General features: G+C 36.6%; 1 protein-coding gene across 31 annotated transcripts in view; it reads right to left on the bottom strand.

Moving 5' to 3' along the window:
• Positions 1-841: 841 nt before the first annotated feature.
• PARD3 (par-3 family cell polarity regulator) overlaps positions 842-17,194 on the bottom strand; it is a 424,727-nt gene continuing 408,374 nt past the window's right edge. For 27 of the 31 annotated variants that reach the window (XM_085538903.1, XM_085538900.1, XM_085538891.1 and 24 more), the window contains 3 exons: positions 15,249-15,369; positions 5,831-5,958; positions 842-2,955 (listed from right to left, as the gene is read on the bottom strand). In XM_085538903.1, coding sequence (XP_085395029.1) covers positions 2,562-2,955; positions 5,831-5,958; positions 15,249-15,369 — 643 coding nt within the window. In that variant the 3' untranslated portion in view covers positions 842-2,561. Of the gene's footprint in view, positions 2,956-5,830; positions 5,959-15,248; positions 15,370-17,194 lie in introns of those variants that run through there. The other 4 variants (XR_014943142.1, XR_014943141.1, XR_014943139.1 and 1 more) reach the window with 1 other exon arrangement.

The following is a 17,194-nucleotide window of genomic DNA, read 5'->3' on the forward strand; positions in this document are numbered from 1 at the left end:
CACAATCAGGAGATGAGACTGCAAGGTCTGCAAAACAGCAAACATTATTTCCTCACTCACAATTGCAAGATTTGGTCTTTTGCAAAATCTTGCCTTTGGCTTATTTGTGCACCACAAGCTGCCTGTCCACCTTAGAGCTTCTGCTCCTCTTCCCCTTGAGATACCACAGTAGAGTCACAGTGAATAATATGACACTATTATTGCCATGGAAACAGCTTGATGTCATGCATATACAGAATTATGATTGACATTCCTGCAGTATCAAACAAAAGGAAAAAGGAGAGGAAGAGGGAGACAATCAGACACAGCTTCAGTATTAATGGGTAAACAAAGTATCACCAGCACTGTAAATATTGCTTTATTCATAAATTTGCCTCCTCGCGTTTTCCAGCGTGCCAACATTCCTGTTTAAGACTCACACCACAGCCCAAAATACACAATGGGTGCCGTGAGATCTTTCTGATATGGGCTTTGGTTTTGCCAGAGCACAGCGGGTGCCTGTATCCTGCCATACACTCCTCAGAGACAGCACTCCAAACAATGGCCCAGGAAGACTTCTACAGCAGTGGCCAGTCTTACAAATGCACCTTTCAAACATCAGTGGTATGGCCTGAAATAACATGAGAGGCCAAACTGAGCATTTTTTCCCTCTGAGGATAGTATTCAGGTGTTCAGCCTGGCTGTAAATCTCTCTCTTCTTTTTTTGCCTATGTTTATAAGTTCTCATACAAACACACACAAACCATTAGGAATAGGATAAAATAACATCTGTTAAATGTTTCTGATACTGAGTGTCTGCAGCAGTTCTCATAAGGGTCTACAGTCAATACCAAGACGAGAATGGAAACAGCCTTTTATTCTAAATTTCATATGTACATGGAAAGCTGTTTTACACAGTTTTGGAAATTCTGCGTAAAAGAGCTATTGTCATCCAATGTCACTGTGCTTACATTAGTAACAACTTTTAAACATGGAGTACATTATTAACAACGAAAACCATTAACAAACAGGCATAAAAGACACAGATATGTGTGCTGATATTTCACATATATTCTAGAAATGAGTTGGCGCAAAAATAAAATGTGCCAGTAAAAAAAATAGGCATCTTAAAAATCACGCAATACATGATTTTTCTTTCTTGTTCTCATTCTTTCCTTTTTGTACACAATATGCTGAGATCCATTCTCAAGCCTTCTCACATCGGGATTTGCAGGCACTTCAGCAACCCAGCTATATTTTTACAATACATGAAGTTCAGACCAACAAACATAAGAACAACTGCTGCAAAAGAAATTCTCATATCCCATATGCACATTCAAATATTACTCCCTGCTAGAACAATCTTTTCCATTTTACTTATTTTTGGATACTGACATGTTTTCAGGATGATGTGTAACAGTTTGTCTCCACTTACGTCTCACTCATATAATTACAGATTTATTTTTAATGTAACATCACAATGCAACATTACAGTATACGGAAGCACAAGGCAGTTGTTCACAAAGCTTCACAAATTGTAAAACGAAGAAATTGTTTTCTTTTCAGTTTTTGTTTGTGTTTTTTGATCTAAAGAAAGACCTTATTGTTTGTTTTTTTCCCCATCTTAATATTATGTCCTAAAACAAAGACAACTGCATATCAGATGATCACGAGGTGACCCATCCCCCAGTTGTCTTTCAAGACACGGCTGTCTTATGACCAGTTTATTCTGGAAGTAAAGCAAAGTAGAACTCACTTGTTTGTTTGTTCTTAATTCCCCATATTTTATGAAATAATGAAATAGACTTATCAAGGGCTTGGCTGCGACTGAGTAAATATTCTCTCAAGTTATTTCATTTGCAGTGGACCATGTCTTAAAATTATAAGGCAATTGGAACAGGATCCTCAGGATAACTGAGAGCCTAATATTTTTTTCCTCATGAGTCTGGGTAGGGCTTTTTTAATAAGCTCAGAGTGGGGAGAGAGACAAAAGAGTGCACATGTGCATAATAGGAGAGGGGTAGTTTTTCAGCTTATAGACACTTAAATATTGATCAACGAAGACTGGTAATGACTCCACCATAAAGCATCTCAAGACCGTGATACGGAGTAGAGCTGAGCCTTGTCCACTCAAGAGTGATTTGTAACCTCCTCTTCTGACCCAAGAGAAATAAAAAAAGGATATGTCAATGCTTTCTTCAACTTCAAATTCATTAATTTTATGCCACAAAGCTGCATGTTGGTGTAAATAAGTCACTGCAAAGTAAAACACATTACAACAAATCCTAGTAATAAGCCATTGACAACCTCTGGACTGGGATACGGGACTTGGTAAGCAGCGGTGGCATTGCTCAATTCTGCTATGATTGTCAAATGGTGGAAAATCCTTCCATGAAGTTAATGCTTGAGACAGAACAGCAAAGACATAAGGCCCACCAACTCTTTGCCCGTATTGTTAAAGGCACTGAAACAGACAATAGATATATTCCTTAGTACCATCGGTTTAAAAAGTTTTCAAAATATAAGTCTTTATATGAAAATGTTCCTTATTGCATGATGAGTTGATCTTCATTTTCTTCACCTCAGGAATAAAATGGTCTTCCCTTTTCTGGTGTTTGCAATCTGTTCAGCCTGGCGACCTGAGATGGTGAAGGCGGCACATCTTGCCTGAAAGGACCTTTAGGTGGGGTATAATTAGGGTCCTGAATTTTCTTATATGAGTCATAATTGCTAGGCCCTTCAGAAGAAGTTTTTTTTTTCAGTTGTTGTTCTTTCCGTCTCTGCTCTTGACGGAGCAGTTCTTGTGTTTCTAACATCACCCTGGCATTGAAGCCATGTCCCCCCATGTAGCCGTTTCTTGATCCCTGGTAGCTGGAATATCGGGGATTATCCTTTGCAGTCTGGAACCCTTCACCTGGGGAATAGCTCTGCTCCCAGGAGTCTTGAGAAACAGAACTGGCATTTTTTCTGCTCTGCCTGAAAAAAAAAAAAAAAAAAAAAAAAGAAAGAAAGGAAGGAAGAAACTTTTAAGACAAATGTTCTGTCTTTCCATTTAATGTTACTGAGAACAATCTTGGGAAAGAAGTGTGCTTCTGAAATGCTAGTGGGCTTCTCCAACTATAATATGCTTGAGAGCAACATTTTCTTCTGCCCCAAAGAGGTATCCATCTTGTCATTTTTGCTGGGAGAATTTTTCCTATAGGGTTAAGCTATGTTTCTAGGCTTCTCCTGTAGGAATAGGTTGTGAATACTGATACAACAACACAACAGTCATCATCTGCCCAAGAAAAACTTGCAGCAATTTAGTTGGAGACGATGAAAGACTATATACGAAGCTGTGCTTTCTAAGAAACCAGATAAAATCCAGCACTTGTAGTCACTTGTGAAAGATCTGAATCTAAACTCATACTTGATTGAGGATGCAAGAGGCAGAACTTTAAAACATTTGCTCTAACACTGCACAAGTCAGAAGATAAAGCACATTATTTATAGGTAGATACAGAGATTAGCGTTTCTTCCAGATCCAGAATGAAGGAATGTTATGCTATCACAACTGCTTCCCAGTTTACTATAGCTTCCCTAAAAGTAAAGGAAGATATAACCTTTTTCGCTCCTTTTTTTTTTTTTTTTTTATTGCACATTAAATGAATTACAGTTTTTATCTTTTCTTTTATCTTTTTTTTTTTTCCCACAATAAATCACTGCATTATTTTGAAGACAGATTATGGTTTTGAAATAAGTTTAATTCACCATCAAGCTGCTAGATGCCTTTATGAATTTAAAATAGGATTGGTGATGATAAAGTAAAACAACTGGGCACTGCAGAAAAACAGATACCCACTCTGAGATTAACCTTACTGTATGAGAATGAGGCAGCACAATAAAATAGACTGCAATATTAATCAACAAGAAAATCATTTGGTAGTGCAAATATGGCATGTTTTTTCACGTCAGCACACATGACTCAGTGGGGTCTCATGCAATGAATATGCAGTGTAAAGACAAGAGACCTGTAGGATTACACTACCATTTGTAGAATTAACAATATTTGTGGGTATTTTTGCAGTATTCCTTCCATACATATAACTTGAAAATGACCATATCCACCTTTTTTTTTTCTTTTGGTAATGTATTTTGAGACCCCTAGATGAAAACTGTTATTCAGGATGAATGCAGGTTACTACAGCATAAATTACAACATAATGTAAATTCTTATGCAAATTTTTATAGCTGTTCTTGGTATTCAAATATCCAAAGAAACAATGTTTCTGAGCCATGTTTTATCACTCTCTGGAACAAGAGCAAATTGAATGAACCTCTGTAGGCTACGAAACTGTCAGGTTTCTGATCTAGAGCAAGATAAATTTTAAGTACTGCAAAATTAACTTGGAGTTAAACATTGCTTTTACAGTTTCACATGGGACAAGAGGATGACTAGTTGAACTGATTTAATTTACTGACTGTTTTCTGGTACTTGTTCAAAATTAGTTGGCCCACTTTCATTGTCTTTCTGGGAAGATTCTTTAAAATTGACTAAAGTGCCTTCAGCAGTGATGAAATAAATGTACAAAGAAAAAAAAAAATAGACTCCTAGAGACTGTGCAAGATGAAAAGCAACAAAGCTCCAGAATGAAGGCAGTACACAGACATTAATTACAAGGCCATAGTTGCAACATTAACCTGGATTAATTTACAAATTGGTCATTGAATCAGAGTTTGTAAAGCTAAGTGTCTCAGCTTGTTATAGGAGAACCGTGGTCTTCATAGCAGTCAACTTTAGCCCAAGATCCTAAAATTCTGTCTGCTCTAAGCACAGTTCAGAAATCTACAGTGCCCAAATGCAATTATTAAATTTAATTAAACATTTCAGACATTAATTTCTTAGTAACATGCATTCTTACAAGATTGCTGGTCACTTCTCATGCTGAAAAATGTAGTGAAATTCTCACTTGTTTCAAAACAAACATTTCTATAGCCCAAAGAATAATTTTCCAAATTTCCTGTATATTAATGTTCTCCTTACAATTATGAATTCCTAGCACTGCAACTTCATTGCAACTCAATTCTAGTTTTTAAATGCTGCTAGTGATTGAGCAGAATGGGGGAAGCAAATTTAAAGAATCTGCTTCCAAACTGGCAATGCCCTCTCCTTGCCCCTAGCTTAAAAACAACACTAGCGCTTGTATTTTCCCACTCAGTCTATTGATGGAACCAGTAACACAGAAAGAACATGGCTTTTATACATGTAATTACATTAGAATTAAGATATTGAAAGGAAGGAAAGGAAATAGCAAATAATTCTTATAGCTAAATAACAAGTAAAAGATATTGTACCCAACTAGTCATTTTAAAAACCTAGGATTTTTTTCAACACATATTTTTTAGAGAAAAAGTGTATTGCTTTTCAGTATTTCATCACCAGTGACCCAGTAACTTAGAAGAAAATATATATACTGGAAACTTGGAGGCCACTGATATTTTTGATAGAGTTTCCTCAGTTCCATGTTTTATTGTTCACAGTCTTGATTCTTTGTTTTTCTTTTAATTTTTGCTCTCTGTCAGCATCACAATGACAGAATGGTCATGCTCGGAAGACTTCTGTAATTGCAGAAAATGGAACTGTATGAAACTGACTAAATCTGCTGGGTCATGAAATCTCACTGAAATAATCTCTGAAGTAATTCTACTAAAACAGTTACTACATTTTTCTCACTTCATTCTTCTACACTGAATACATTCCGCCTTATATCAGTGCTAAACAAAAGTGTCTGCACTAAGCACAACAGTTTCCTTTCACAAACAAAATGTGCTCCAGGCTCATACACAGAGCAGCTTCAGCCAGTTGCCTTACCTGGGTAATGAGCTGTACTGGCGCTGAGCTTGCTGGAAACTCTCTCTTTCTTCTTGTCGCTGCCGTTGCATTTGAACCTCTACCGATACTGAATGTCTGCCACTCTGTGAGTACGTCTTGGAGCTTGGCTACAAAATGAAAGCAAAAAATGTCTTAAACAAAGCAGAAAAATACCCACAAAAGAGCTATCATTTAAATTGCTGTTGTACATACAGTTTTACTTGTAACAACATGCAGTTCAAGAAGCTCTTTCATAAGAACTGCATTAAACTCAGACACATTATACTGCGTCCTGTGCTATGGACTTGGTTCCTGAATTAACATTTATGAGATACATGAGAAAAATACTGGTGCAAAATGGGCTGTGCCTTTGTAGAAACAATGACATATAAGTGAAGGCAGGATGTAACCTAGCCCTTCTAATGCTAACTTTCATACTCCACTAAGGATCTGAAGGAGGAGGAAGAAACATTCTCAGTTCTCATGTGCTCTCCATTAGCAGTGCCATTTTATATTGCTGTTGGCCCAGATGCACACCACTTGTTCTTTGGAGACATGGAAACATTTTCTAGTTTGATATTATCAAGAAGACACATTCAGCAAGTCTCTTGTGGGACATGGGGGAATCCTGTGCCTCAGAGAAGGATTTAGATAACATCTTAATACAGGGACAATTTGAAACTTTGGGGCCAATGCCAAGAGCACATGAAAATGGATGACCTTTCTGGGGATACATAGCATTACTGGAGAAGACCTGGCAGAATGGCTGAATTTAAACTTGAGGTTACAAAAAAGTTTACCTTTGTAAAGATTTCACTTTTCATTTTCTCTTACTATGTTATTCATATTTAGTGATTTCAAGTTGCAAAGTAGGGTGCCACAAAAGTGAAAGCGTTCTGCTAATGGCTAGTCAGGGAGCACAACCACTTGTCTCAGACCTGCTTCTGTTAAAGCCCTTCTTTGCTTTCTGGTTTGCGTGTTCCTTCAGAATGAACATTTCTTTTAATTTGAGTTGGTTCTATTTTTTATTTCTGCTATTATAATTTCAACAGAAGAAATATATCATAATGGCTGACAAATATCTGAAAGATAAAAGGCTTTTCAAATTCTCCTTACACTGAAGATAAGTTTTAGAAACCAAAAAGTTGTCATTTGTGACATAAACTTCTCCTTTGTCTTCCTATGGAGTCAAGTACTTTCAGGTAGCCAGAAGCACAACAAATCCGAAACAAGTGTGCAACTTTTTGAAACTTCATCTTCCATAACAACACACTTCAGACAGAGCATCAGCCACAGCTCAGAAGTACGATTTAGGGAAGAGCTGCTTTTCCCATTAGATGAAGATTATTGTGTATCAGAACGTGAAGGCATAAACTATGAGTAACTTACTTTGGAGGATCCTTGATACACCACTGATGTATACTTCAGAATAGATTTACTCAAGAAAAGCCTCAGCAAAGCAGTACTTCTAATGAAAAATGCTTTAGGAATGGTACAATGAGGCAACAAGTTCAGAAAACAGAATTGTGTCAGCCCTGTGGGAAATTTTCTGAGATGAATACGCTGTACATATGTATGTTCAAACCAACAACTCCCATGGAGGTTTCCCACTATATTAAATAAGGGAAACCCATATGGAGCAACGTTTCAGTTATTGCATATGTCAACATTTCTAACTTTTTGACTTTATTGATAGTCTTCAGACATTTGGTATATTATTGAAGGGCTTGGCTTATGGAAGCAAGTGATTACCTGAAAATTACCAGATTTATTTCTGAATTCTTTACAGTGTGGCTATAACCAGCTTACAGAGAACCACAGGGAAACTTTTTAGTTCTCATCTCAACTCCTCCATAAGGAATAGAAGCATTTAAAGTAAGATTTTAGAGCCAATCTTATCATTATGCAGTTCCACTTTAAAATGTTGGAAGACTGCATATATCTGGAAAACTACAGCTATCTCAGTTGTGACAAAATAGTTACCACAAGCAAGATGAAATTGGAATTGCTTCTTTATCTGAAAACATTTTTATTTGTTTCAGTTCACTGTAAATACAGAATAAAATAATTTTACAGTACAGGGAATGGTTAAATTATGAAACAGATGGAGCTAGAATTGAACTGCTACTTGGTTCATCAAGTGTTAACAAGACACTAGGATGCTTAATCTGGAAAGTATTAATGCAGGTACCCACAAACATTTGTGTGCACGCATGTGCTAAGAGCTAAGGTCTCCAGAAAAGCTTCTGCTGAGGTAACAAAGGCTTTGAAAAAACTATTAGACTGTGAATGGACTAAGATCCAAACTTAGGTTCAGGGAGATTTTGTTTTAATGCACACAGGAACTGATGGTTTGACAGAAGCAGGAGCTACCACCTGCCTACCTCTGTAGCACCTGTCCAGATTTACTGGCTCTGAGGAGTCAAGTGTGTACTCTCAGCTGCTGACAAATAATGTCACCTAATGGACAAGTTTTATGACTTGATGAGTCTAAATGCAAGAGTCTAGAATCAATTACCTGCTTTTCTGAAGGTACAAGTACCTGTGTGCCCTGTTAAAGTGGCTTTGCAATACTTAACATGAAAAGTAGGCTACTTATTGAGAGTCCTGTCTAGATGTTGTCAACAGCTGCAGCACACTGCATATAAACACTCCTTCTGTACATAATCACATGTTCCATAACATAGCATATATACACGGACAGCTACATTCAACATCTTATCAATGAAAAGTAATTTCTTTAAAATCTTTTCATTAAAAACTTCAATGATACCATAGTGAATACCCTTAATTACGGTTAAGATGATATAAAGACTTAACATACTCTTTTTTGGACCCTTAACTTATTTAGAAAAATGCAACTCCCTGTGTGGTGATTTATCTTTCAATATGCTTTCAGTTAAAGCATGTGAACTGAAAGTACTTATGTAATCTTAAAATCTAATTAGTATGTTTTAAAAATATATACATAAACAGTGTCCAGTGTTACAGTATAGAAACTAACATGCATACCTCATTTATGTCAGCAAAATATAAGGTAATTAAAAATAAGCCAAGCTGTTTACAGATCTTTCAACAGCAACAAAATACATGCGTAAGAAAGTCAACACGATACTTTTAGCAGAAACGAGAACTGGGTAACAAAAGGCTAAGTACAATTATAATAACCTGAAATCATCCAACAAACCTGGCAGCAGCTCTGTCTTCACAGAACAGATTGATAAGAACTCAAGCCTTGTTTGCAATGAGATGTACAAGCACTGACCTTTTAAATCAGGATGCGGTCAAGGCCACAATAACAACCAAGGCTACATTATACAAATAAATGTATGTTCGTATCTTCCACAATACGTTTAAATGGCAATGATAGTTATTGCATTCAGCATTGTTAAACAGTGCTTAGCTTGTAAAACTGTGTTTTGAGATACATGAAATTAGACAGCACTCTTCTAAAATAGTCAGGAATTCAGAACTAGGATTGTGAAGGTAGACATTTCTACAGATTTCTCTTTTTTATCCAAATAATACTTTTTGCATTTCAAATAGAACATACCCACGGGTCATGCAGCACTGACTGTTCTCAGCAGTAAAGGATGGCATGTTTGAGGACTAAAGGTTGTTCCTCCCTTTTCTAGCTAAACTTAAGGCTGCCCATGCAATTTCTCTACCCACAGGGTAGGATTTCTGCCCAGAGAAATGCGCCTGCCCTGGAACAGGCATGGATCAGAGTTACAGAAAGGAGACCATAGGGCCAATCCAGGACAATACGTTCTATTGGCAGATCCACTAGTCCAGGTGACACAAGATCTACCAGTTTAGATGGATTCTATTTCATGGACTGCTGTCATAGATTGAAAGTTGGAGAAATGCTTACTTGAACTCATAGAACTTATTTATGTTGATAAAAATGTAGTTAATAGAGAGATGAATAAGGCCTTTCATATTTTCCTAGTTATTTAATAAATAAATAAATAAGTCACTGTCTAATATTGAAATACATTTGCTATTTTTTTTTTCCAGATTAAGCTCTGTTTTTAACTAAGGAATTTAAAATTCACCTGTAAAGTCTGTAATCATGAGGCCCCCCAAATACCTTAGGTTCTAACAGTTCAGCTCTAGTTAGAAATAGATAAGATGAAATGATTTTGCCTGCTTTATGTATGTGTGCTTGGCAGAGATGACAGACAATCCAGCAATTGTACATCAAAGTTTAGAATGATAAAAAACATTCCATGGTTATGATGGCTATCCTGGAAAAGTATTTTTATTTCCATCTTTTTGTTTATGTTGCTATGGTGAACAGAAAGTACAGCAATATCTCTTTTAAAAATGGCCAACAGGTGTGTATCAATTCAGGCACCATACAGTAAGAAAATCCCTTCCCTTTGTGCATCTTTCGTTGTTGTATATATAGGAAGCTGCAGGCCGTGGTATGAGACTAAGATTTCCATTCCGTTCAACAGCAGCAGCAGCAGAAAGAAAATCTTCAGTATGGTAGAAACAAAGCACTCAGACAGCCTTGACATTCTGCCTGGGTTATTTACATGCACTGCATGCCTGTGAGCTATAAAATATGTTTGTTTACAAAATGAAATTATTTCATTTCTTTCTTTTTTTTTTTTTCTTCACAATTTCTATCCTCATTTTTATGTTTCACATAAAATAATAGACTGTAACTAATGGGGAAAAAAATCATTTAAAATAGACAACGAAATTTTAGAGCCAAAATGTAAAGTTGGGCAAAAGATACATGGTATTTCATGAGATCTTCCCAGCTTTGACAAAGCATGGGTATAAATTATACAGCTGGAGAGAAACTAACTGCAGAGACGATGCCCTGCATAAGTTTGGTTTCTTTTCTGAAAGAGACTGGATTAGGGGAAAAAGCAGCTTAACTCTGAGTGGTAGTGTTCGACTGGATACCACCAAATATCTTAATAACATTTCCTGACACAAATTCTTGAAATGGTTTGATAGTAAAAAGAGATAATATACTGTTTTTCTTCCTTACCAATGTGTTGAGTGATTCTTCTTCGGCATTTACAACCTGGTATAAACACTGCAGTACTCATTTAAATTTAGTCTGTTATTTGTTTTTCCAAGTAGGATAAGTGAAAGTTACAGTGATAGAAATTGGGCTTCTGTTTTTCTAAAGCAATTTTATATTAATTGGAAATCATTATGGCTGTGAATTGGTTAAATACATGAATGAAGGGATAAGGAACAAGTACCAAAAGCAGATTAAAAACAAACAAACAATTTTTTTTTTCTCTAAATCTGTCTTAGCCACAAATTCTGTATACCAACAAACTAAAAAATGAAGCATAGTCCTGAGATTTCCCCAACATAGTCCTTAGATTTCTGTGTTATTAAGACTGCTGGTGTATTTTCTCTATGAAATTCATGCAATTATTTACTTTCCCCAAACCTGTGCACATAAAGCTATACTTCAACGAGTAAGGCTTTACGTTTATTTTGACTCAGTTAGCTGTCAGCTTTAGAATAAAAATATATTTTTATTTGACTTCTAAATATATAAAGTGGAGTTTGTTCAGCTGCTCTCTTGCTACCAATTTTCTCCTACTATCCAAGTAGATTTGAGATGACTGGAGAAGAATTTATTTGTGAATGGAAGTTGTCATTCTCTATTTCTAGCAATGAATTTTGTATTAAAGATGAAGAACTAGAACACCAACGTTTGTCTCTCCAGAGTCCTTTTGTTTTTCTCATAGTCAGTGCACTTCTACAGACAGGACTGGCAAGCACTTGTAGCATTTTCAACTGATTGAATATGGTTTATGTATGTTTTTTTTTAATTGGAGTGTTCACTGCCATGACATTTAGTGCTACAGTGATGTCTTTTTGGAAATCATTAATTAAAATGTGGCTACACAAAAATAAAACATTTGGAACAACACAAATCAAATTCCCCTATAACCAGGACTGATGCAAGCAACGACAAACCTCAGCAAACCCAGTATGAACCAGGAAAACTAGCAAAGAAACCAAAACAACACAAACAAAAACTAAAAAAAAACCCCACAGAGACTCAATGCTGGTCCTGAATTGAAAAATCAACTCCAAAAGAATCCAGCATTGGTATAATAATTTGTCATAGCAACAGCAAGGGCTGTAAAACCAGCATCCATACTGTGACTCCGTGTAGTTCTGTATGTCCAGATACACATTTCTGCCAACCTGACTGCAACTTACACCAGCAGGGTTAAAATGTATTAATCATACTTGATTTTGTTTTCTCTCTTTTTTTTTTTTTTTTGTCCTTGTGTAACACCAGACTTAAAGCCTTGCCCTTGTATGCCTTCTTGTACCGTTTTTGATATACACACAAAAAAAAAGCTTGTAAGAGAAAAAAAGAAAATAGAGAAGCCTGAGAAAGTTCTCTTAAAATAAACAAAAAGCTTTTCCATCAAGCTTTGAGCGTTGTCTCAACTGCAGAACTGCCGGGTTCGAGAGATGCCTCAATGCTGTGGCAGTTAGTCAGTTATTAAACTTTAACAGCATGTCATTCACATGGCCTTGAGCGGAAACACCACACCATCAACAGGCGTGTCCTCTCATTCCAGCACTATCACTTTTTGTGTCAGGTCAGCTGCCTGATGCTGTTCGAGTACTTGTAGGCAGTCAAGTGTTTTGTTTACAGGCAGGGCAAATACAGCAGGCCAAAAGTCCAGTTCTGCCACATTGCTCATCTACAGATAAACAGCCTTCACCTGATGGCAACAGCCAGCAACGGCTGGAGCTGGACACTGGTCTCTGCCAGCAGCACCACTCAAGGCCAGCTTGATGTAATGCTTTGTGGTGCAGAGATCTGCCTCCAGACTATGTATTTGTCACAGGTAACTGGGCTGCTGTGTCACAAGCCATTAATACCCCAAGATGGATTGGAGTTGGTGACGTTCACAGGATCGTTTTGATAATATATTAGCAGGTTCCTGAGCTATTGAGCTCCTCTGAATATCCTTAAAGCTGCCAGATTTCCGTCAGCACCCATTACTTACACTGCAAACTTTATGTTCATTTACACTTCCTTAAAGTAACCAATAGTCCCACATCACATCAGCACTCTGTTCCCTATCCTCAATCCTCCCATCATCTTGTTAATGAGAAATGCAAACTACTTATCACCTCATAGCACACACTTCTCAGTGGGTGAAAGATTGTTGTTTTTTTTCTCCTCTCTTTCTGTCCAAACCAGGTCAGAGTTGGCTGCTGTCATGCAGCTCAGAGGCACCTCTGGATGCAAAGCCCTTTGTCTGTGTAGGCTGTGCAAGCCTTCTCCCCAGGTGAAAGCATACTTTCAACAATGGTCCATGTACAGGTGTGTGTCTCAATGCTATGGTTTATAACCAATAGCTTGCAGATGGAGAAAACTGAAGGGAGGCTGATAAATGCATAAGTATTTTCCTACATATATATCATAAACTGCTTTTGCATTGTTTTGTGTCAGTGGCGCTTAATAATACATCTGGATCTGTTTTGAGGGAGTGTCTTAACGAAGTCTGTCATCTTAGGCTAATATGTTAAAGTAATAGGCTCTCCTTAAGAGAGAGGGTTATGGTTTCTTAACACTGAAATGTCTGTGAACTGTTGAAATGGATGAGATCACTACTTTATCCTTTCCAAGCATTATGATCTTGAAATCCCAGAGTACATGATGGAAAAAGTAATATAATTCAAAAATACACTGGGCCAAGTTTTTAAATTTTTTTCTTTTTTTTTCAGTATGTATCTAAAATAAAATATTTGGTCACTTAAGTACTTAACAACATCAGCTCCTAGAAAAGCAACAACAAGGTTCAGAATTAATATTAATACATTAAGCTGAATTAGTCACTTTGAGCTCATTTGCATGATCTGTAGAAGGGGATTAAACAGAGAGATCCCATTTGTTTGAATAAGAGAAAAGGAAAGGTCAATGTTCTGACCCACAATTTAGGAAATTATTCCATTCCTAAGGTAATCAGCCTGTCATCCAAATAATTCCCAACTCGCTCATTGCAAGAAACTATAATAAAAGCCAAGTTGTCTGTCTAAAGTTGCTATGGCATTTAGATATACAACAATTTGGCCCATGACCTTCAGTAGTTAAGTTCCCAAGTCTCCAAGAGTGCAAGTTTTTCTCATAGACAGTTCTCCCAAGAATACAGCTCAAGTCTCTCATTTGGAAACTGAACTGCAGTAGAAATGTAAAACGGAAAGCACTTCCTACACCCAGCCCCTTACTTCCAAAAACTGCTATGCTACAACTGAGATGAGCTATCATATCATATTCACATTAAATCTAAAACATCTGGTCTTAAAGAAAATGTTTATTTTATTTATTCTATTTCAGAGAGTATTAGAGGTTTTCTAACATGAGAAACAAGAAGCCTATATCCTTATACAGCATGTGAGGTCATCTAGGGACACATTCCCCTTTGTTCCTCTCCATGCTGTATGCTAAAAACACCAGTTTCCAACTGGTGAGCTTAAGAGGTACAAGGACACAAAGACAGAACAGAGGTAAAAAAAAAACAAACACCTCCAGTATCCACCACAAAGGCAAACAGATTATATACTTGTGATGTTTCCACCTCTGTCTCATGTGCACGGGAATACTAAGTAGCTATAACACATCACCTACACTCCTTTTGAAAATATGGGAAATTCTACTGCTGTTATGATACAAACTCTGCTCACTGAGAATGTGAGTGAATGGTTCACTGTTATTATTGTGGATTATTATTTTTTTTTAATGCATACAATAAAGCATTTATTAATTAAAAGGCATCAGTGATTCATTTAAATTATGTAAAACAAGATAAGCACATGGATTTACACAATTTTATCACTTTGCTAGATCAAAATGAATAGGATTTAAATGATCAGTTAGGACATGTATCTCAAGATAGAACTATCTTGCCTAATATCAGTGGCAAAGGGACACTATTATGAAACATAGCATAATGCATATGTCTTCTTTTTCACTGTAAAAATACATACTTCTTTCTCTTAAAAGAGGAAAATAACTATTCATGAAGATGTTGCTTCAGAGAAAATACAATGTACAAGGTTACATGATCTCTTTAAATTATTTATCATTAGTGTGTGTTTCATTTTTATTTTCTTGTTAAATTTCAGAATAATTGATATTGGCTTCAGGGCAAAAAAAATCCAAGTAGTAACTCAGAGTCTAGAGTCTAAACACAGAAGAAATTATGCTACACATACAGAGAACAGATTATTGAAGACGTTTAAAAATGAAACAATCATCAATGTAACCGAAATGTGGCCAGCAGAATAAGCAGAGGGCTGGAGGCAGACAACCCTGGCTCAGTCCTGCCTTGCTCCTGGCCAGGGCAGGGAGAGTGGAGATTGGTTCAAGTTTCAAGACTGGTCAGACTGTATGTGGACTTACCCATGGCTGCTCAAAGCTGTAAGTACGTCTCCTGTCTTCCACATCCTCATCCTGTTTTGCTTGCTGAAATTCTTGTCTCAGGCGCTGTATCCGGTCATGATTGTTAGGAGTTGATCTGTTGCTAAAAGAAGGAGGATGAAAATGATCAATACTTAGGAACTGCCATCTGTGACTGCAATTTCTTTGCAAGGCACCACTGCTACAGCACAGAAGCACAGACTTAAAAACAATTTCCAAGCACTCAATATAAAGACATTTAGACTTTTATAATGACTAATGTTGTTTGATCAATGAAACTTCAGATAATGTAAGAATGGATGAATAAGTAGTTTTCTAAAAACCACCAGAAGTTACTGGCATATGTTCCTTCTAGAAATGAAGACGAATACATGTTACTGTCAGCCTTAACACTGAGGAATACTGAGGAAAGTCCTAATGATCTCTGCTACTGAATAAACATGAATGGTTATTCTTCCCCATCAATAAATGGTAGGACTGTCACATCTTTATTCACATCAAATCATTACAATGTCTGAAGGTCCTACCTATACAAAATTTGATTATTCTTTTCAATCGATAAGAGCCTGTCATCCCTTAGATCTGTTTTTAACAAGTCTTTCAAGCAGATCAGCCTGAAAGCATCAGAGTGCCAGTGGGCCAGTGAAAAGCCATGTGTAGAAACATGTTCAGTGGCAGAGCAGCAGCTGGCTCTCGATATGCAGGTGCTGGAGTGCTGGGGAGGGCTCAGCCCCAGAGTTAACCCTATGGAAAAGTACACATAAAATGGAAAAGAATCTTTAGCTCTTCAAAATCATAAATTTTTCCATAATGCCTATTTCAGGTAATCATTTCTCCATAGCTCAGGTTTATGTGAAATCGTGGTGAAATACACACAGGAACAGCTTATTTCATGAGGCTAAGTGGATATTTATTAATCTCATTGCCATTTTTCCATCTGTGCAGCTCCCACCTGACCTCTGCAATCTTCACCATATTTCAAACATGTTAATGTGGGAATCACAGGATGTCTGACAAACAAATAATACTATTTCAAGACTAAGCAGAAATGTTTTAATCTCTTATTATCGTCTTTTTAAGCCCTGCATTTTACTGTTTATTTCAAAAGAGCTGATGAGGAATGTTCAGCTATTACATTGTTTCAAAGGAGAAATCTACAGGGATGCAGCAGAAAACAAATCCATAGATTCCTGTTCGTGAACATGAGGTATAATAAAACACAGTGAACTTATATCCCCAGTTTTCTCTCATATGAGAAGAGACACTTCTGGAGTCCATCTGTGACTGTTTTCTGCATCTGTCAGGATTGGTGGGTGCAGTAGACTGGAGGCTATAGATGTTTGAGACGTTGCCTCCCACTCTTTTCAGTGCCATTAAAAGCAGCTTATCATTGCTTGGTTAGCCAAACAGAAAAATTAGCATAGTTCTAGCAAAAAAGAATTTATAAAAGAGGGTTTTTTTGTTGTTGTTTTATTTTTATTTTTTTCCTATGAAACAAAAGACAAAGAAAAGGATGGGTAGCTCAGTTCTACATGCAGACAGCCATTTTGAAAAGTACACATAAAAAAAAAAAAAAAAAAAAAAGCTTTTTTTGAATAGATAGAAATAATACATGACACTTTCAAAATTTCCCTCTCCTTTCAGTTGTGTTGCTAATTCTATTTCTTTCATTCATCTTAATTTTGTGGAACAGCTTATCTCTTTTTGCAGTTTTATGTTGTGTAAATTCATTTCTTAAACTCTGCCCAGCTTTTCTGTATATCCATTAGTCTTTTACCTGGTGCACTGCTACACACAGCAATGTAAAATGCAATCACCACGATCTAATGTAAGACATACAAAATATTTAAAAATGGCCTGTTGGTTTTAAAACTGGCATTATTAGTCTAATAAACAAGTAGTCTAATACATTATAAATAGACAATCTT

Source organism: Coturnix japonica, chromosome 2, assembly GCF_054131305.1.
Source record: "Coturnix japonica strain WE chromosome 2, WE-NBRP24, whole genome shotgun sequence".
Taxonomy (NCBI): domain Eukaryota; kingdom Metazoa; phylum Chordata; class Aves; order Galliformes; family Phasianidae; genus Coturnix; species Coturnix japonica.